Source organism: Aricia agestis, chromosome 6 (assembly GCF_905147365.1).
Source record: "Aricia agestis chromosome 6, ilAriAges1.1, whole genome shotgun sequence".
NCBI lineage: Eukaryota > Metazoa > Arthropoda > Insecta > Lepidoptera > Lycaenidae > Aricia > Aricia agestis.
In genome coordinates, this window is record NC_056411.1 from 15,428,166 (window position 1) to 15,450,220 (window position 22,055).

Here is a 22,055-nt window from a genome sequence, read left to right on the forward strand (position 1 = left end):
ACATATAAAAAGGTACAGAGGCGGGTTTAATGCCCTTAGGCATTTTCTACCAGCCAACCTTTGGGTAATGTAATGTAAAGACAAAATGAGGTAGATGCTTTGACCTTTGTACATATAATATGATTATATTATTATTCGTGTTCAGTTCGTCTCGAGGCATTAGGTTTTGCGTTCATATTATGCTAAAATATACGGATGAGTAAAACTATAAAATTTACTTATAATTAAACGTTTTATGCATTTGATATAATATTATGCATTTTCACTTAGGTCTTAACAAAATAAAATAACTTACTATTTTTTGTAAAAATGGTATTATCTTTTGTTTGCATAGTGTGTTGGTGTGTAAATGATTTATATGTTATATAATGTATTAAAAATTGATTTTAAGAGCTTGGAGTACCATATTAATCTTATATCTTTAAACGAGCAATTCTTGTATAGGTATATATAATTGGAATCTCGGAATCGGCTCCAACGATTTTCATGAAATTTAGTATATGGGGGTTTCGGGGGCGATAAATCGATCTAGCTAGGAATGATTTTAAAAAAATGTCTTTTTATTCGTGTTTTATCGATAATCGATAAACTGAAAAATATGACTCTTCCTGACATCTATTAGCGAATAATAATACTATTTTGTGAGCAAATAATTACTTTAACGACACAACAACAGCTAAAGCTATTCCAGCAGATGGCGTTGTTAAAAAACACGAAGTCAATGAGTGTATGCTATACCGAGCAAAGCTTGGTCATCCAGGTACTATATTATTATCTGCGTGTTAATATTGTGTGTGAATTCTCAATGAAGTTATTTTTGTAAGAGTGTAAAGTAAAGCAACATTATTTTAATAAGTAATATGTATTTTTTTGTGTAAGAATAATAGTGCATTGAAAGAAGATTGTGTCACTGTAAAAGGCTGATATTCTGTGATGCTTATAACAATTTTATACATATCGCACCTACGGTGCAATAATGTCACTTATGCAATTTTTTTCAAAACTTAACTGATTATGAGAAAATACTCCAAATCCACCGCTTTACTTGGTGCGTTATTGTCATTTGTGTAGTACGCAAACTGTCCACGTGAGGGCATTAGTGTCGTTACGGTTTTGGCGCGAATCTGGACGGCACTGGGAGAAACAACGTTTCATCGTTCAGTTGCGCGCGGCCCCCCGCACGAGTAGTTGTCTTCTGGAGCTACAACGTTACTAAGGTAATTGTGACAATTATTTTTTATGTTTTTGGAGCAATAACGACACTTGTGTAGTAAGGTAGTGAAGTAATGACGTTGTTTCCCCAATATTTGTGTTTCATGGTGTAAAGTTTAACGTTATATTTACACTTGTGACGATATTGCTCCAGTATAGTAGGATTATTGTTTTTGATATAAAAAAATCAGTCAATAATTTATCGTTATCATATTTTTTTATTGAGCACCTATTTATTATCATTATTTTGTATTTTTTTTTAGAATGAACCAACGCGGCAAACACCTAGTGCTACTTGCACTTTCTGATGGCAACAAAAACTCGATTGAAGTTCAAAATTTAGCCAATTTTACAATGTTACCTTATTCAGAAACAGAAAATGCATTGTCTATTACAAATTCCGAATGTCCAGTATCACCATCCAACCTAGAAGACCCAACAATAACTACTCCAGAGCAGCATGACACTACCTTCGAGAACCACGGTAACTCTCCATCTATTTTATTTGCGACTAATAAATCGTATGAACAAGAGGGTATCGACTTTCAAACAGGCGATTTCTCCGGCACTGATTCAGGAGATGAATACAGGCCTGGCCCTCGTTCAAGATCGTCTTCATCCAGTAGCTCCAGTAGCTCCAGTAGCTCTAGTAGCAGTTCCAGTGATTCTCCTGCAGAAAACAATAATTCTAATAATGAGAGTCTAGTTCACGAGTATAACCAACCAGCGGAAACGATAACTAAACCGAGAGGCAAAAAGCGTACGCGTAATCCAACGAACTGGAAAAAAAATGTTGCTAAGCGATTGAAAAACTCTGGAAAAACGTATATCTCAATAAAAACCAAAAAACTAAATCAAAGTAAAACAATAGGACCTACATGTACAACTAAATGTCGGTTGTCCTGTGCTGCTAAATTTACTGAACAAAAAAGGACGGAAATCTTTGAGTCTTACTGGAAGTTGGAGAGTTTAGAGAGGCAACGGGGTTTTTTAAACACCTGTACAAGACCACTAAAATGTGCTTACCGCCGCATAAAGACTGACAAAAGGTATGACAGAAAAGCAAACAACGCATTTTACTTGCTGAATGAGAATAAAGAAATCCGCGTCTGTAAAACTTTTCTCATTAACACTTTGGGTATCACACAACGGGTTATACGGACTGTTATCGACGGCAGAGCTCAGAATGATGGTTTCATTCCACCTGATCAACGAGGAAAACACGGAAAACAATGTACCTTGGGACCTGAAGTTATACAAGCAGTAAAGGATCATATCGAATCAATTCCAAGGATTGAGAGTCACTATCTCAGGGCTAGTACTAGCAGACAATTTATTGATGGGGGTTTGACAGTGGCAGAACTACATAGAAATTATTCAGAAAGTCAGAAACAACAGAACAAGCCTATTGTGAACTACGACGCTTACTCACGAATTTTCAACCAAGATTTTAACATTGGATTTTTTAAACCTAAAAAAGATCGGTGCGATGAGTGTGAAGCATACGAAAATGCCTCTGAAGAAGAAAAAAATAAATTACGTGATAGTTTCAAACTGCATCAAGAAGAAAAAAGCTTAAGTAGACTTGAGAAAGAAAGGGATATGAAAAGATGTCATGAACCTAATAACAACACAATTGTTTTCACCTATGACTTACAAGCGGTGTTACCATGCCCTGTTGGCAAATCAAGCTCTTTTTACTACAAATCAAGACTGAATTGTTATAATTTAACTATATCTAATGCAAACAAGCAAGAAACCACCTGTTATTTTTGGCACGAAGGGTTGGCCAATAGAGGAGCCATTGAAATAGGGTCGTGTGTGTATAAATACTTAGAACAGATTGCATTCGAAAAACCAGGCTGCGATGTCATTATTTACTCTGACAATTGCTGTGGTCAGCAAAAAAATAGATTTGTTTTTGCTATGTACTACTATGCAGTGACTCGCTTAAATATTAACTCCATTCAACACAACTTTTTGATTCGAGGCCACACGCAGAACGAAGGTGATGCAGCTCACTCTGTAATAGAAAAATCTGTGACTAGAGCCAAAAATGCTGGATGTATTTATGTACCCGATCAATACATTTCCCTTATCCGTGGGGCCAAAAAAACTGGCAAACCGTTTGTAGTAAACGAAATGAACTTTAACGATTTCTTCGATTTGAAAGCACTTGAAGAGAACATAAACTTTAATATGGCGAAAAATGTCAATGATCGTGTTATCAAGACCGGTGATATCAAAAGTATTAAATTTAGCAAAAATTCTGAAAATTACCATTATCGAACCACATACAAAACGGATAATTGGGAGGAAGCAAAAGCTATTCTTCAACCCAAAAAATTACGCGGCAATAGAGGCAATCGAAAAATAGACGAAATTACATTGAAGCAAGCTTACAACAACAAAATACCAATTTCAGAACGTAAAAAGCGTGATTTATTGCAATTATTGGAAGCTAATCTTGTGCCAAGATACTATGAAAGTTTTTATAATGATTTAATTTAATTTTTGTATTTTACCTTAAGCTTTACCAAGCCTGTGATTCTAAGTTTAAAGTAAACAGTTATTTTTAGTAGGTCTAGGATAAGTAAAGTAATTGGTATGTGATACCTACTGTTGATTCATTTATTAATTATATTTAAATAAGGGTACAATGACTGTGATTCATAGATTAATCAATAGTTAAGTTCTATGGATAATTGCAATTACGAAGATGTTGAACGATTCCCAATTCCAAATTAACCCCCTGGTTAATTTGGAATGGGGACGATTGTTCAAGTTTAGATAGTAAGAAGATAATCTGCCATTAAAAAGTCTGATTAGTATAAAAGTTACTATTTAGAATTCAGAAATTTTGTTACTTTTTTTTGTTATTTGAATAAATATTTTTAGAAATGCATGATGACGTGTTTTATTTGCTTTGACATAATTGACCGATAAATTATTTTCTAGACCCATAACGTCACTTCTGCGAGGGTTGTAATTTTTAGACGTTTATATCTTCATAACAGTAAACAGTGAAATGTTTGCTTTTATGTTAAAGTAAGGTTTAATAGTTTATTTTAGATATTATCAACTTATTTTTTTAGTCGAGTAATACTATACAATTTAATAGGATGTTCAATTTTCAAACGCTTCTCCTGAAAAAATACGTTAGATACATAAGTGACGTTATAGCACCGTAGGTGCGATATTATAAAACAAAGTCGCTTTTTTTCCCTAATGTCCCTTTGTTTCCTTTAATCTTTTAAACTACGCAACGGATTTTGATGAATCTTTAAGTGTTAGATAGCCCATTTATCGAGGAAGGCTATAGGCTATATTTTATCACGGTAAGACTAATAGGAGCGAAGAAATAGAGGAAAATGTGCAAAAAACGGGGAAAATTATTTGAAAGGGCTAACTTGTACGCGCTAGTCTCAGGAACTACTGGTTTTTTTTTTTAAATAAGGGGGCAAACGAGCAAACGGGTCATCTGAATGGAAAGCAACTTCCGTCGCCCATGGACACTCGCAGCATCAGAAGAGCTGCGCGTGCGTTGCCGGCCTTTTAAGAGGTAATAGGGTAATAGGGGAGGGTAGGGAAGGGAAGGGAATAGGGGTGGGTAGGGAAGGAAATAGGGTAGGGGATTGGGCCTCCGGTAAACTCACTCACTCGGCGAAACACAGCGCAAGCGCTGTTTCACGCCGGTTTCCTGTGAGAACGTGGTATTTCTCCGGTCGAGCCGGCCCATTCGTGCCGAAGCATGGCTCTCCCACGTATAAATGGTGGTTCGATTTGAAAAAATTTCAGTATTTGGTAGCCCATTTATTAAGGAAGGTTATATTTTATCACGCTAAGACTAATAGGAGAATGTGGAAAAAACGGGATAAATTATTTGAAAGGGCTTATCTGGCGAAGTACTACAGCAATTTTTATGTTATTTGGCACAGATAAGAAGTACACCACGTGAAGGATATCATTTTTTCAGTGGCTATATATTTTATACCCGTGCGACGCTGGGGCAGGTCGCTAGTGTGTATAATAAAACTGAAATAAAAAAGTATTGCTCTGGCTGCTTTTATTTTCCATGGGCACTTATGGTAAAGTATTTAAAATTTTATGCCAAATGTTAGTAAATAGTATATTTATAAATTCATTGTGAATGCCGCTCTCCCTGAGGGTGAGACTAGCATAGCCACCAGCGCAAGCTGAGCAATTACAAGCTCCTTAACTATTATAAATAATATACCAAGTGCGAGTTGGACTTGTAGTCGCAGGGTTCCGTACCATTATAGAGCAAAAATAGTAAGAAAATGTAAATTTTGTATGGAGGCTCCCATTTTTATTATTTATTAATTTTATTATTGATTTTATTTTTAACTATTAATTATTAAAGTATTATTACAGCTGAGTAAATAGGTAGGTACTGAATATTTCAGGTGCCAATCTGTTATCATCATTGATACCGAGCAAAAAATGTTTGAAAAATCACGTTTGTTGTATGGAAGCCCCCTTAAATATTTAATTTATTTTGGTTTTAGTACTTGTTGTTATAGCGGCAACAGAATTTATAAAGATAAGTGCTGACTGGACGTCAAAAAATCGGCCAAGTGCGAGTCGGGCTCGCGCACGAAGGGTTCCGTACCGTGTTTTTTATGCCGGCATTATTTTATTATTATTATATCAAATAAAGAATTAAGGGAGGCTTCCTTAATTATTTATTTGAATTTTATTTTATTAATAAACTAGCTGACCCGGCGAACTTCGTACCGCCTAACAGTCAATGAATGTCGTGTTACTTTTTAGCTGAACTAATTTAGGCTTTGATGAACGTAAAACAATGATACAAAATAATATATTTCCTTTAGGTATCGACGCGTGAACCACATTGCTCATCAGTTTTCTTATCACCAAACGCGTTCCATTAGGTACACAGTTTTGGTTGGTTTAAATTTCTAAGCATGATGACTACCGAGCCAACTTTAAGTTTTAAATTGTGCGGTGGTAAACCAGGCACATCCAAGGAAGGAGTTTAAAAAAACAAACAAATATAACAGTACCAGTACTTTGTAGACATTTTACAAAAAATAAATTTCTGAACGCACACATGATGTCTTCAGAAAAAAATAAAGTTGTGGCTTAAAGGTCTCAGCAACCAGGCCATAAGCTCCAAAAAAAAATAGTTGTTACACTATTTGACAGGATTGGACAACAAATGTTTGACATGTAATAAACAAATCAGCATATATTTAAATGATTAAGTATTGATTACAAATATCGAGTTTTCATTGTTTTTAAGATGTATTCTGCTATTCGGGACGGAAACAAATCCAACAAATAAAAAACCATGGCAATCGGTCCAGCCGTTCTCGAGTTATAAGTGTTGTAACAAACACGACTTTTTTTTATATATATAGATCACGGACGTAAAAAAAAATAGATATTAAAGTAAACTTAAACTTAATTGAGCATTTTGTGAAAATTTCAAGTGTTTAGTGTAGAAAATTTCAGAAGTTAGCTAGCTATAGCGGTTTTTGAGATACACCCTGGAGACAGACAGACAGACGGACAGACATCGAAGTCTCAGTAATAGGGTCCGGTTTTTACCCTTTGGGTACGGAACCCTAAAAACGATTTCTGCTGTCATGTATCACACGTCTCTTTTTACCACGCAGTGTTACTGGTAGTGACATCTCGCTTGCTCAGGCCTTTGTTTCTCTATTCCGGTAGGTATATTAACTTTATGGTTGCGACTTGCGAGTTGCGACACTACGACGAATAGAAACTACTAGGGATGTCCTTCACTTCGATTTGATTTTGTCGATAGCTTTATGCCCGCTCCACTCTCGCGAGATATTCGTGAGAATCTTAAAAATGCCCGCTCCACACTCTAGAGAGAATTTCGGGAGAATATGAGAAATGAGAATCTCTTGAAGATTCTCGCGAGGGTGTGGAGCGGGCATTACTTGTTGTGCATAATTTACTCTATTGAATAAAAAATAAAAATACAATTTTATACAACAATATAATATATTTATTTACAACACAAATTATAAACAAAATATTTATTTATAATAGAAAAAACATACAATTTTCATTATCAACATAAGTCGCCGCACCCGTGGTATGTTGTACATTGAGAGTGTCTCAAAGTTGTCGAAGAAAAAATTGCTAAAAGTAATTTTATACCACGGTATGAAAGTATGATGGATGGTCATGTTTAACCAAAAATCACCATCAGCCGTATTGCAAACGGGGGATTCAACGTCAGTTGCGTTACTGAATATGTAATTTTTTTTATAAAGTCAATAATTCATACCATACAGAATTTATGGTGAATGTTTCCAGTTTCAACTCGCTCGGTATGAAATTACCTTTCAAAATGAGCACCACCTCCTCTACTTTATAGGAGAACTGTCAAAAATGATGTTTTCGTATGATGGCAGCGTTAGTTCCTTTTTTGCCACGTTCATTTCGCTAAAACGCGCGCGGGAGCACGCTGTATAAATGAGAAATAGTATGTCGTCGTCCGCGCTCCGTCGCACGCGCCTACGCGAGTTTTAGCGTTGGCCCTAAACTGTGGCGACCATATTGCACAAATAATTATTCAAGACAAGGGTCAAATTTCAAACCTCGTCGTCAATCGTCGTAAATGTGTTGAGCCATGAGAAGTGACTGTAGGCCATCTTTGTTATTTTATGTACACTTCGTGCAAGTTATGGCTGGTTTACACGTATTATTAGTTGATAAGTAGTTAACTAAATTTCAACTTAATTTTAAGTTATTAATTGCATGTAAACACAAAATTTAGTAGCAAATAGCAAGTTAAAATTTAGTTAATTACTAAACAAGATAATTAGAATTTCGTCATTTTCTGTTAAGTTGGCAGGTGGGGCTTGTCACTTGACACATTTGAGCAGGCACTTCAAATAAAGTTAAAATTTAGTTGAGTTGAGTTGAGTTGGATCTTCCAGGATCTGATGGCAAAAAGTGAGAAAGAAATTGACTCTAGCAATACCGGGGATGCTCAATGGAATAAAACATTTTGATCCTGTTTTTCCTTATAGCGGCTGATTCTGTGTGTGAAACGTGCAAATATAAAAATTTATCCAATGATCAAGGGTATTTGTTGAAAATCTGCCATCCAAATTTGCCATCAGATCCTAGTAGACGGTCTGTACTTATCAACTTAATTCGTGTAGACCGGCCATTACAGCAGGAAATATAATATAGTTTACGATATATTGTGGTTAAAATAAAAGTCGAAGTTGATAATCAAAAACGACGAAAAATGTCAAAAGTTAAAGGGTTATGTACTACGCTGTACTACGGTAAAAAATACTTAGATATACAGCAATCCGTGGCATCTTGTTCGAATGTTGTAAAGACAATGACACACGCACATATTGTCTAAAGATAATGCCTGATGCCTTTTGATTGGACATTTTGTAAAAAAGGTGACATATTATTAATTATTATATTATATGTACAAGCAAATCACTAACAGTGATAACAAACATACAAATTGCAATTTAACGCAGTCTCAGAACGGTAAAGGCATTATAATATCTAAACTAAAACCTTCCACTCTGTTTTCATACAATACCAATCACAATATTATGCGAATGTGAGTTCCTTACGCCGGTTCTTCTCGCCGGGATTTTTAATATTGGTTTATGAACAATTAGTAAGAAATTTATTATGGTGGTGATGCATGATAAGCCTTAAAACAATCCTTTATACACAATGGCACGCGGCAGGATTCGCAACAGTATGAGGTTTTTTGATTTTTTTTGCCATTTCTCAGGCAAACAAAGCAACGCTTCCTGGATTTCCGGTTGCATGCTAAAGTGCTCTCTGTTGGTTCCAATGACATAGGCCAATGTGCAGAAAGGTTAAATCTACTAGGTTGATGGTGCGTAGATCTACTGCTAGACACTGTAAATCTACGGCTTTGCGGACAATGTGATAGATGATTCATGAGGATGTGATCTACAAGCTCAAGGCGGAAAGCTAAATCATCAAAATTTTTTTGAGTAGATGAATGTAGAAGAATGCGAGAGTTGAGAATGGATACACTTAGAAAGCGTTTAAAAAATTTCATGCACCATTTTTTGCAACGATTCCTTTCTAATAAATAAGGCTCCAACATCTGATCTTTCACGTCTACACCCCGCATGAATTTATTATAATCCAGCATCACTTGTGGTTCAAAGGGGACTTTCCGAGATGATGGTCTAGAAGAGACTGTAGGCAAGGCTGTAGATGAACCATGACAAGTGGAAATCATGGTTATTCGTTTCTTGTCTTGCCATGACAAAACAGTGACATCGCCAGAATGTCTGGCGATGTACTCTCCCCTTTTAAGAGGAGCCTTATTTATAAAACTGGGAACGTCGCGACGGGAAGATCCAAAAGTACCAACGAAGTCGGTACCATGGAGCTTCAGAAATCTAGCTAATAGGGGGGAATTGTACCAATTGTCCATAAACAACCTATACCCTTTGTTTAGTAGAGGATCAATGAGCTTTTTCACAACAGCTGTGCTTTCAAGCGCTCCGGGCGACTCCAGATCTGTTGCGGATTGATTAAAGGTGTGAACAATGAACGACCATAGGTAACCGGTGGTGCTCTCACAAAGCTCGAATAATTTGATCCCAAACTTAGAAGCTTTAGCCCGCTTATACCGTTTAGATCTGCCTTTCCAAAGTGTAGGGCTTTCACCTATAGAAATGTCTTTACTTAAAATGTAATTTGATTGAAAAGCGGAATTTAAATGTGTTAATATTGGTCTCAAACGGTGTAATGGGTCGAAGTTTCTGGCGCCAGCGTTGGAGGGATTTCGGTTATCAATAACGGGGTCGAAATCTTCAAAATGTAATGCTCTACTTAACATTTCATATCTTCTTCGTGTAAAGATGCGTCTGAAAACTTCCGTTTTCAGGAGAGGATCGACAGAAAAACAACTAGTAATAGTTGGCATTTTGACGATCCCCAACATCATCCAGAACGAAAAGAGGCATAAAATTTCGTGCATATTTGTGGGGAACCATTCGGCCTGGAATGCAGCAGAAGGAACTTTCGAAGCGGCAAGGTTCGTTTCGTCCACTATTAAACCTAAGACATCCTCGCTCCAATAGGATCGAAAAGCGTCATAGGCTGAATCGAAAACCCGAACCGAACCAGTACGCTCTGGCTGAAAATTTTGTTCTCGACCTTGAAAGGTCTCCATAGGATACCATTCAAAGTTAAGGTTCTGGCGTTCCAGGCTATAGAGAGCATCAGCTCCATCACTGGCGTCGAAATATTCCAACTCATTTTCGCTCTCACTAGCAACCCTTCCTCGTTCAGTACTATCGACCAAGGCATCACCACGCAAGCTCCTCTGTCGTCCGTCGTCATCCGTCGCCAAACTTAACAATTCAGGTGGAACGTCGTCATCGTGGGGCCATATTTCACGGAGTGGCTGTCCTAACTTCCACTGACGTCCTCCTTTATGGGCCAGGTTCGGATCCCCACCCCCACGTGCAATCTGTCCTCGCACACCCCTCACTCCCCTTCGGCCACTCCTTCTCTCACACGTTCCTCTTCTACGATTCCGTTCATCTCTTTCACGCTCTCCAGTTGACGCATACAATAGGTGGGTATCCGGGGCTACCGGGGCACCGAACTCGTCTAACGTCCGCAAAACCGCGCCATCTGCAGGCACCGTGGCACTGTGAAAGCAAAAATATATTTTTTTAGAATTTATTTGTATGTAGTTGTATTTAGTTATTGGCATAAATTATTCGTGAACAACGTATATATAGCACTTACGATTTTGACGAAAACGACAATGGCGATCGTGACCTCTCGCGGGACACTGCTCGTGGAGGGGTCATTGGGTCGTCCTAAACAAAAAAAAAAATTAAAAAATATTATAAATGCGAAAGTATCTCTGTCTGTCTGTCTGTCTATCTCGATTTCACGCCGAAACTACCAAACCGATTGTAATGAATTTTTGTACACAGATAGTCTAAGGTCTGAGAAAGGACATAGGCTACTTTTTAACTGGAAAAAAGGGTTGTAAGGGGGTGAAAATGCGAAAATTTGTTAAAATTTAGTTAGTTTCAAAAATTCATAATAGATGGCGCCGTGCCGTCTCCTACATCGCGCTGACGCTTGCTCAAACGTCTTTCTATAAGAAGTGGTATCATCTTGCGTTATATTTTCTATTTTTTCGATTGTTACTTCTCTTTTTACGTTATTAATTAATAACTCTACTTTATCTATGTAGTGACGTAACCTTAAATCTATCAGTGATAAATAGTTTATGGGTAAAGTTGTGTAATTGGGGGGCTAAATTTATTTTAAAATTTGGCATAAATAAAGTGTAATTAAAAAGAATGAAATAAATTATACAGTGCACATTGCGCAGCTGCTTTTGGGTGTTTTGATTTAAGGGGTACCAGGGTTTTTTATAAAAGCTTTTGACACCAATTTTGTTGACGTCGCGCGCTATAAATATATATATATATATATATATATATATATATATATATATATATATATATATAAAAGAAAAAAGGAAAAACCGACAGTTAGTTTGCGAAAATTATTATTTTGTTAGAAAATAATCAATGAATAACCGTTCGCGACGCTCTGGGGACGTGAGAGGAGAGTAAAGTGGAGCCGCCAGTGAGATATCTCTATCGCTACCTATTGGCCTTGCACCAATATTTCATTCCAAATTTCAGAAAGATAATTAGCTACAAAAAAATGGTTACTTTTCTCGTTGATATCTAAATACATATACCTTTGTAATAAAAACTTTGTATCCCTTTTGACGAAAAATGCGGCAACGTAGGTGAATGAAATTTTGCACAGTTATAGTTTATATGGTGAAGGAGTGCATCGAGCTAATATTATTTCGAAATTATGCTTTTATCACATATTTTTTTAACAAATAAAACATTACACACACTACAATACGCACACTCGAGATGATTTTTGAGTGACAAACCTATACATACGAATTATACTCTTTTATTTATGGTTGAAGTCTGTTGACAACAAGGTGACAAATTGAAAATGGATTATAGTTTTTTTTATTGAATTTTAGATACTATTAGACAACGCTTTACACGGCCAGTCTATGATCAGCAAAGTCCCAGAGACGAGAGTTGAAAAAATATATGATAAACGTTGCCGACCTTTTAAGAGGGAATAGGGTAATAGAGGAGGGAAGGGAAGGGAATAGGGGAGGGTAGGGAAGGGAATAGGGTAGGGGATTGGGCCTCCGGTAAACTCACTCACTCGGCGAAACACAGCGCAAGCGCTGTTTCACGCCGTTTTTCTGTGAGAGCGTGGTATTTCTCCGATCGAGCCGGCCCATTCGTGCCGAAGCATGGCTTTCCCACGTATAATACGTGGGAGAGCCATCCACACATATAAAATGTGTGGACCGTGAAGGTCATTTCATGTCTTAAAACGGACCCGAGCGAAACTAATTGGTGACCCCTGTGCTGACTGCTGAAATTTGGTATAGAGATACTTTGAATTCCGGAAAAGGACATAGGATACTTTTTATCCCCGATAAATTTGCAGTTTCCGCGCGATAAACGAATTATGGCGAACCGGAGTTGCGGGCGTCATCTAGGTAAGTACTACAATAAAACCACCACTTCAAAGCGTTCTGGCGGTGAATGGTGCGAGTGTGGACGGCTGGCCCTCGTGTTGCGCGTTTCATAAAAACCGGCCAAGTGCGAGTTGGACTCGCCCATGAAGGGTTCCGCAGCAGCAATAAGGTATATTTTTATGAAATTAAGAGGTTTTTGATTTATTTTCATATTTCAGTTGATTTAATGAAAGTTAAATTAAGGTTTACCATTTATGACGTATAAAAAAAACTACTGGCTAGATCTCGTTTGAACCAATTTTCGTTGGTAGTTTTTGTAGTATTGTACATCATATATTTTTTTAGACTTATCATGCCCTACTTTAGAAGTTAGGGGGGGGGGGGGGGGAGGGAGGACACACATTTAACCACTTTGGAAGAGTGTCTCTCGGAAACTATTCAGGTTAGAAAAAAATGATTTTAGAAACCTCAATATAATTTTTGAAGACCTATCCATAATTTTTTTTTTCTATTTCAGTTGTATGATGTATCTATGGGGACCCCAAATTTTTTTTATAATTTTTCCATTTTTGTATCAAAATCTTAAAGCGGTTCACAGACTACATCTATTTAACAAGTTTCAATGGTATAGCTCTTATAGTTTCGGAGAAAAGTGGCTGTGAGATACGGACGGACAGACAGACAGAAAAAAATGGGCTACTAACCTCGTCTTCCAGGTCCGTTTCACTCAGATCTGATCCGTCGTATCCACCCTCTTCATCAAAAATCTCGTCCTCATCTCCATATAAGACCTCGAGGAGATCTGTAGGTGGATCCTGATCGGCGCGCCAGATTGACATGCTATATAATAAAACAAATAAGAAAAATCAATAAATACAAAAATAATAACGTAGAAGTAAAATATGAAAAATCAGTATGTGAAGCCACCATCAGTATCAACTTCGACATTATAAAAACTTTATCGAATATCTATCATCACTACGCCTATCCCAATACGAAAAAAATGTTTCCTATTATCCACCAGCAAACTTCGTCCTCAGATATACAGTTAACAGTATACACCTTAATCTGTGGTCCTCGGGTAGAAATAAAGTTCAAAATGGCCGCGGCTGGCGGAAGGCCGTTTTTAAGTGTCCGGTTTTTTGTAGAGAATTCTATGATCTACAATCTTGTCCTACTTATTTCTATGATAGAATGTACAAATTGAAAGAAAAACAGGAAAAACTTCATTTTTATACCTTTGACTTTGAATAAAAATTTTGGCACAAGGGGGATCGCCGGGGATTTTTGAGGACTTATTTATAACGCTGTAATAAACGTCTCTACAAATTTTTAGCTCTATGCGAATTATTCCGAGGTCGAATGTTTAATTTTCCTGGGTTAATAGATAATGGAGCTGAATGTACCCTTGTGTTAGGCTTACGGATTTCCGACATATCTTATATCTTTAAACGAGCAATTCTTGTATAAATATATATAATTGGAATCTCGGAATCGGCTCCAACGATTTTCATGAAATTTAGTATAGTTTTTGGGAGAGAGAAATAATACGTCTAGCCTCAGTGATAGAAATTTAGCGTATATTCAAATTTTACAAATGTCAAGGATAACGGGAAATTTGGGGAACAATTAGCCAATCAGCGACCTTGACGTACGCGCGTAAATTTTAACGTTGCCGAATCGATCAGCTGCATTGAGGTACTAATTACTATAGACTGGAGAGAGCCTTATATCGGTATAAGCGTCAAAAGCGTGTAATGTTATGTCCTACTTACTAGGACATAACAAAGGAGTCGGTCTGTATATTTCATGTAATAGAAGTGTTAATAAAGGTTTTTATTGAACATTTAATGCTAGATATTGTTGAGTTTTATGGTTCCGCTAAATAATAAACCATAATAATGGTCAAAGAATGCCTCAAACACGTGGACTTAACATTAAATACGTGAGTTTTGAACAACGTTTTCTGAGCTTTTCAATCGGTATTTTTGTAAGCTAAAAAGATAATTTATAAGTTTATTAATCCCTTATTCGTGCTATATAGGCATTAGTGCTAAAAATGTCACATCAATTAATAATTTGGCTATAAAAATTGCATAGCTTTTTACGTGTGTTTACGGATTCTCATCACTTGAACTATAGTTAATCGATATCATGAACTAATTGACTTTCTTTCCTGTATCATAATGTGCTTCGAAATAATCGACAAATAGAAATATTCAAGAAAATAAATGCACACTACTTGTATGAAAATAAGCACAAAATGGCCACGCGATGACAGGCTAACGGCCGTTCCCAATATTCAATCTATCTCTGGTTTGACATACAACCGATCGCAGCTAACATTGAATTGACATAAAATATATGCCTCTAATGTCTGATGTGAGCTATTCCTATCTCTAGTAGGGCAAAACCAGAGATAGATCAAATATTGGGAACGGCTGTAAGACTACATCTATACTACAATACTTTATCTATAATCAGCTGATTGGCGTAGGTATATTAACGTTTATACCTACTAGCCGTCTTTACTCTATGACACGCACAGATTATAATACCCAACATATTTCATTACTTTTTAAAGTTGTTTAGCAGGGTTTTTTTTTTAATTTCTTAAATTAATTTTATTTCATGCTTTTTAAACTTGTGTTGGTTATAGTGCAGAATAATTTCTATCAACAGGATCATAATATTATATCCCAATGAATACCATCTAGGAGTGTCCTTTTGGATGAGGCCGTCAATATGAGTCTAAACATGAAACCTCCATTTTGGGTTCATAATATGGAGTTCTGCTCCTATAGAATCCAGGTGATGCTGCAGCAGCAGCATGCAAAAATTTATTGGTTACCTACATCTTACTAGTTGTCGTAATTAAAATGAGCCCAAACATGAAACCATTGCTCTAAGTTGGTGAGGAGTTGGGTATCCTATTGTTTACCAGGTGATGCTGCAGCAGCAGGTCAACTTTCCATTAATGTGTAAATATTCATAAATGTCACGAACTAGAATGCAATAAAGCCCACCAAAAGACTGCAAGTTGCTAATCGGCCCTTCACAAACCAGATGAACTGCGATTTTTCAGCATGGAGCAGGCTGATGATGATGAACTATAGCTAAGAACACTCTCAGTTAAGTCAGCTTTCAAACAAAAAAAACCAGATCAAAATCCGTCCACCCGTTTGGATGCTATGATGCCACAGACAGACAGACATACAGACAGACAGACCGACAGACAGACACGTCAAACTTATAACACCCCTCTTTTTGTGGGGGGTTAAAAACTGGTTTGAACGCATGCAAAAGCATTTAAAATATCACGAAGAGTTCTTAAAAAAACAATAAATGGTGATAATCTATTAGATTGCCTGTATTTATTCCAAACGACAAAACTTAAAAGGCAGCCCTCGTATAGGAACCGAGCTTCGTATGAATCCAAAGTGGAGGTTTCGTGTTTGGGCTCATATTAATGACCTCATCGAAAAGGACATTGATAGATGGTAATCATGAGAATATGATTATAGACCACAACTCTGCTTCGGTGTGCTCAGATACTTCGAGTGATGATGAATACCGTATATGTGCTATACTTGTACTGAGCCTGTGCTTTAGCTGGACAAAAAATATGTAATGACTTTGTCAACAACCACGACTGAAAGGTCTTGCACGTTTTTGTTTTTTATTTTACCCATGTTCTTTTTTTTATTTTATCGAGCGTTTATGATGTTCTTAATAAGTTTTTCAATTAGTTATTTTAAAAACATGTTTTTTATATATAACATTAGTGGCTTGAAGTTAGACCTCGTAATTTTATGATAAAAATTGCCTTAGTCTAGGAGTTCCATAATAAAAGGCTGTAATTCTTGAATTTTTAAGTAAAAACCTATGCTATACTAAAACCAAATAAATGATTAACAAATATACCTCATAAGTATTTCAATTTTAAAATGTTCTTATTCCATAATAGCTTATCTATCGTTATCGCGGCCGGATGCGGCCGCTTAGGGCTTCATGAATTAATTCATAAAGCCCTAAGCGGCCGCATCCGCCCGCGATAACAATAGATAAGCTATTGTGTCTCGTTATTCCACGATCGATTTTGTTTCCGGGAGTCCCAGGGACTCCACGGGTTACGCTGTGCAGGTATATCAAGGGTAAATCAAGGGTTAATACTTGAAACCGGCCATGAGTAAAATAAACTATTTAAGTAGGTACTAAGTAATGCGAAACACTACTTACATTCGAGGAATCCAGCAAAAACTTCGAACAAAATACAAAGCAGCACACACACGATTCACGAATAAGTACCTAATAACGCACTTAATCAAATATCAATGTAGATTGTAGGTATGTTTATTTTTCTTTATGCGCGCAATTTTGAATTTTCCAAATACATGCAAAATTAAATATAAACTTAAAAAATAAAAACTATAATAATACGGTTTACGGTCAGCGGTCTACAGTTTGACAAGGCTTTATTTGAACGTGGGTGACATTGATGATTGACTTTTTTTTTTTTTTTTTTTTTTTTTAATGGCATGCACATAGTACATTGCCAATGACGAACGGGAAAAACAATGTAAAAAATTAAATTATTACGAAAAACGAGGAATTTGGAAAAAGGAATTCAGGACAGGATCAGGAAAAAATATATATTTACAAAAGAATACTTATAATTAAATATAGAAATATCAAATCTCAATATTATTATGTAATATAAAATCAGCTAATATTTGATATATAATATATTTTCTAGAATGCAATAAGCAAATAACTGAAGTAGGAAAAGGAATTTTATTCTTTAACAATGAATCAAGGAAATGGGAACGGTTGTAAAGAGGACAAGAAAAGAATATATGGTTGACATCCCCAACCTCAGCACCACAGGCACAAGAAGAATTGTTAATTATATTAAGTCTAGCAAGATGGTCTGGCGAGCAAGTGTGGCCAAGTCTTAATCGTGATATAATACTACTACATTTTCTATTGAAATTCATGCTATAAAACCATGGTTTTGATACAATTTCGGATTGAATACTATAGAAATGTGCTCCTTTTTGTTTATGACTTTGATCAAATGACGATTTCCATGACGTCTCTAAATGAATTTTGGGTAAAGTTAATAAATCAGGGTAGTAAATTTTGTATGGATTTAAGTCACCACACGTTAGTGCATCATTGGCAAGAGAATCCGCTCTAACGTTTCCTTCTATTCCACAATGACTAGGGATCCAAGCAAATGAAACTGAAGTACCTTTCTTGGTAACATCTGTTAATAACTGTCTTATATCGAATATAACAGGATGTTGTTGTTTAATTTTAAATGGATTCTTGTTAAGAGCTTGAATAGAACTTAGAGAGTCTGTAAAAATTATAGATTTTTTAAGTTTGGCTAATAAAATATATTCTAAAGCTTTTAAGATCCCTAAGCATTCTCCAGAGAATACGGTACATTCGGGAGGGAGTTTAATTTTTTGGACAATATTGTACTGGGAATGGAATACACCTACACCAACATGGCCATTCATATTACTTTTAGAAGCATCTGTAAAGATATAATGATGATTTTTAAATTGTGTATTAATTATATCATTAAATCTTTCATTGGCCCTCAAAGAGTTCTTCTCTATATTAATGGTCAGAATATTTGGAGCGGACACAAGAGCCCCATAAGAAGAAGAAAAAATCGGTAATTTAGAAGAAGAATGAATAGGTGCAGTAAGAGATTTAAATTTAAAATAGCTCACAATTAAACACGGGGTTTGTTTATTTAACCAGTATGAATTTTCGGAAATATGATAGGAAAGCGTTTGAAGTTTCGCAATAATAGGATGATCATAAAGCTGAAGGCATCGAAAGAGATATTTGTCGGATAAATATTGACGGCGTAAATGTAAAGGAGGATCATAACATTCAACCTGCAAAGCGTTGATTGGACTAGATTTCATTGCTCCACATATAATTCTGAGGCATTTACTTTGGATTTTGTCTAAAGATTTAAATCCTGATACACGTCTAGGCTCCAAAAGGAAAGAGCCATATTCTAATATGCTGCGAATCAAAGCATTATACACTAATTTTAGATAAAATGGATGGGCACCCCACCATACGCCTGCTAGACATCTGATGATATTTACATTTTTTTCGCATCTACTTACAACATAATCACAATGTGGAATTCCGGAAAGCTTTTCATCCAGGATGACACCTAAAAATTTATGATGGTTTTTTTGTGAAATGATAATGTTATCAAAAAATACTCTAACTTGAGGAGTTACGCGCATTCGACTAAAAAGAACTATGGAGCTTTTAGTTGGGGATAAATCTAGGCCGTGGTTGTCCAACCAACGCTTAAGAAAATGCAAGGCTCTTGTTAGCTTAGCGGAAGCATCATCAGCATTATTCCCTACAACATATAAGGTCAGATCATCCGCATACTGCGAAATATCAACATCCAACAACTCTGCAATGGCCAATTCTAAATCATAAGTATATATGTCATATAACAGAGGGCTCAAAACTAAGCCTTGTGGTAAACCTTTGGTAACAATTCTTATGTATTTACGGCCATTATTATAGAAAATAATATATCTATCAGTTAACAGGTTTATAATAAATGAAATAATTTTTTTAGAAATTTTTAGACGTCTTAGTTTCTGTTTCAATATTGATATAATAACACTATCATATGCATTAGAAAGATCTAAAAAGGCCGAAAGAACGAATTTATTTGCGCTGAAAGCTAATCTTATGTCGGTGGTAAAAGAACTTAAGTTGTCATATGTACTTTTATTACGCCGAAAACCATATTGAGATGAAGAAAGCAGGCAGTTACTTTCAACGAACCACTCCAGGCGGTTTTTGACTAAATGTTCAATTATTTTTAGAAGAACAGACGAGAGGGCTATTGGACGATATGAAGATGAGAGGGAAGGATCTTTGTTTGGTTTCAAAATGGGTAACACTAGTTGACATTTCCACTCTGATGGAATATTGCCAGATTCAAAAATTGAGTTAATGATTCTAAGATAAACTGATAAACTGTTTTCGTTTAGATGAGAAATAAATGAATAATAAATACCATCAGGCCCAGGAGAGGAATCCGATACATACGAAAGTACATTTTTTAATTCGGCCATGGTAAAGGAGGAATTTAATTCTGAAGACTCTTCATTTTCATCTATTGTACTATTGTTATGAAATAGGTTAGGAAGATTGACTGTAGGAGGAGCAAGCTTGTCAAGAAAATCATTTGCAATAGAACTAGGAAGAGAAACAGAATGAGAAGTATTGTATGCAGATTTGAACCTCCTAATATTTTGCCAAACAACAGTTGGAGGAGAATTCGGGGACAGAGAGGAGCAAAATTTTTGCCAACTTTCAGATTTTTTCTTTTTGAAAAGTAATTTGGTGCTATTTATAATGTTTTTCAATGTCCAATAATTTTCAAGAGACATATTTGTACTATACATTCTTTCAGCCTTCTTTCTCCTTTTTACAGCTTCCGTACACTCTTTATCCCACCACGGTGGGCTGGGAATGGAAGATGATTCATTTTTTATTGGAAAAACTTCATTAGCACTTTCTATCAAGACATCTGTAAAAACGAGAGCATCAATAGAGTCATCTTCATTTGGAAATATCTGTGACAGTTTTACATCAACTTTACTACTGAATTTCTTCCAACATTTATCGGTGACATTATTAAGGTTATACCTGGGAAATAATCTGACATTTTGAATAGGAGCCTGAGAATTATCAAAAGGAGAGGTAGTTAATATGGGGAAGTGATCGCTTCCAAAAGTGGATGATAGAACCGAAGATGTTAATTGTGTTACAAACTGTGAGGAGCAAATAGTCAAATCAACAACGCTTTTGCCTTCTGTTGGACTAGTGCGCCTTGTGGGCTCACCAGAATTTATAACACATAGATTATTCAGATCTAAAACACTTAGCAGCTTGTTACCATAACTATTAGTAATGGAGCTTCCCCATGACTGGTGATGACAATTAAAGTCACCTGTTATAATTAAAGGTCTTGGTAAAGAGCTTAAAATGTTATTAAATTCATTTAAAATATTAATAGAGGCATGGGAAATATATACAGAGACAAAACATATATTATTTACACTAATTGCTATAATAGATAGCTCTGAACTATGTACAGGGATATCAATAAGGCTAAAAGGGTAGTTTTTCTCAAGGAGAAAGGCTACACCACCATAGCCGTCTAACCTATCTTCTCTAATTGTATTATAATTCTTAAATCTAAAAGTATTACTTGGCCTAAGCCAAGTTTCTGAGAAAGAAAATAAAAAAGGATTATAATTTCTTAATAAATAAGCTATGTCACTTTTTTTATTAACTACACTTCGAGCGTTCCACTGAATGATCTGGGCCATATTGTAGAATATTAATTATACATTGAATTAAAGGGGCAACGATGGACGGTATATTATCGTTCTGTGAGTGGGTTTGTAATAATGATATTACATCTGTAAGTGAAGAAAGTTCATTCTTGTAATTGTTTATTATACCTTTATTGTATTCATGTACTGGTGTTGTGTTTTTTTCTAAATTATCAAAAGAAAACTCTTTTACCACATTGTTATGGGCAATTTTATCATAACCTTTCATTGGTCTATAAGGAGCACGAGGCTTAGCAACTACAGTTTTTTTGTATGATCTATTATCAGATGAACTATTATTATTATTAGTAGATAAATTAAATTTAGGAGTGGATAGTGTATCTGAATAAGATTTATATGAGGAAGGAATTTCTTTATTGGCCTCTGCATAAGAGACACAATGTTCAGCCATGTGTATTTTTATAGATTTTTGCCTATTAAACTCTGGGCATATTTTGTTATTAGCCATATGATGGCCAGAACATAAGCAACAGAAATATTCATGCTCATTAACACTACAAGAATCCATATCATGTTCCTGACCACACTTGATACACCGTGATTTTGACCTACACTGAGCTTTGGTATGTCCATACCGACAACATTTGAAGCATTGTATAGTGGGAAAGATGTAGAGCTCAACTGGTAGTGAATTATAACAAATAAAAACTCTTTTTGGCAGAACCCTACCATCAAAGTATACAACAACTGACTGAGTCGGTTTCCATACAGGAGAACCCTCCACCATTGTTTTATAATTTAAGCGTCTGACCTTCACAACTTTACCACTACCGGTAGGTGAAGAAATGTTATTTATTATTTCCTCAGGT

The 22,055-nt window shown here is 35.8% G+C and overlaps 2 protein-coding genes and 1 long non-coding RNA gene across 3 annotated transcripts; 2 read left to right on the plus strand and 1 right to left on the minus strand.

Moving 5' to 3' along the window:
- Positions 1–1,066: 1,066 nt before the first annotated feature.
- On the plus strand, positions 1,067–3,790 carry LOC121727890. The gene is made up of 2 exons (XM_042115935.1): positions 1,067–1,217; positions 1,476–3,790. The coding sequence occupies exon 2, from the start codon at positions 1,477–1,479 to the stop codon at positions 3,721–3,723; it is 2,247 nt and encodes a 748-aa protein (XP_041971869.1). The 5' UTR covers positions 1,067–1,217; position 1,476; the 3' UTR covers positions 3,724–3,790.
- A 4,998-nt stretch (positions 3,791–8,788) lies between these two features.
- On the minus strand, positions 8,789–17,237 carry LOC121727891 (piggyBac transposable element-derived protein 4-like). The gene is made up of 4 exons (XM_042115936.1): positions 17,057–17,237; positions 13,522–13,657; positions 11,017–11,090; positions 8,789–10,916 (listed from the first exon to the last, which is right to left on the minus strand). Exons 2-4 carry the CDS (start codon positions 13,654–13,656, stop codon positions 8,900–8,902), a joined length of 2,226 nt encoding a protein of 741 aa, XP_041971870.1. The 5' UTR covers position 13,657; positions 17,057–17,237; the 3' UTR covers positions 8,789–8,899.
- A 2,373-nt stretch (positions 17,238–19,610) lies between these two features.
- LOC121727892 lies at positions 19,611–21,372 on the plus strand. Its single transcript, XR_006035742.1, has 2 exons — positions 19,611–20,219; positions 20,298–21,372. It is a non-coding gene; the product is annotated as an uncharacterized LOC121727892 (long non-coding RNA).
- Positions 21,373–22,055: the final 683 nt, after the last annotated feature.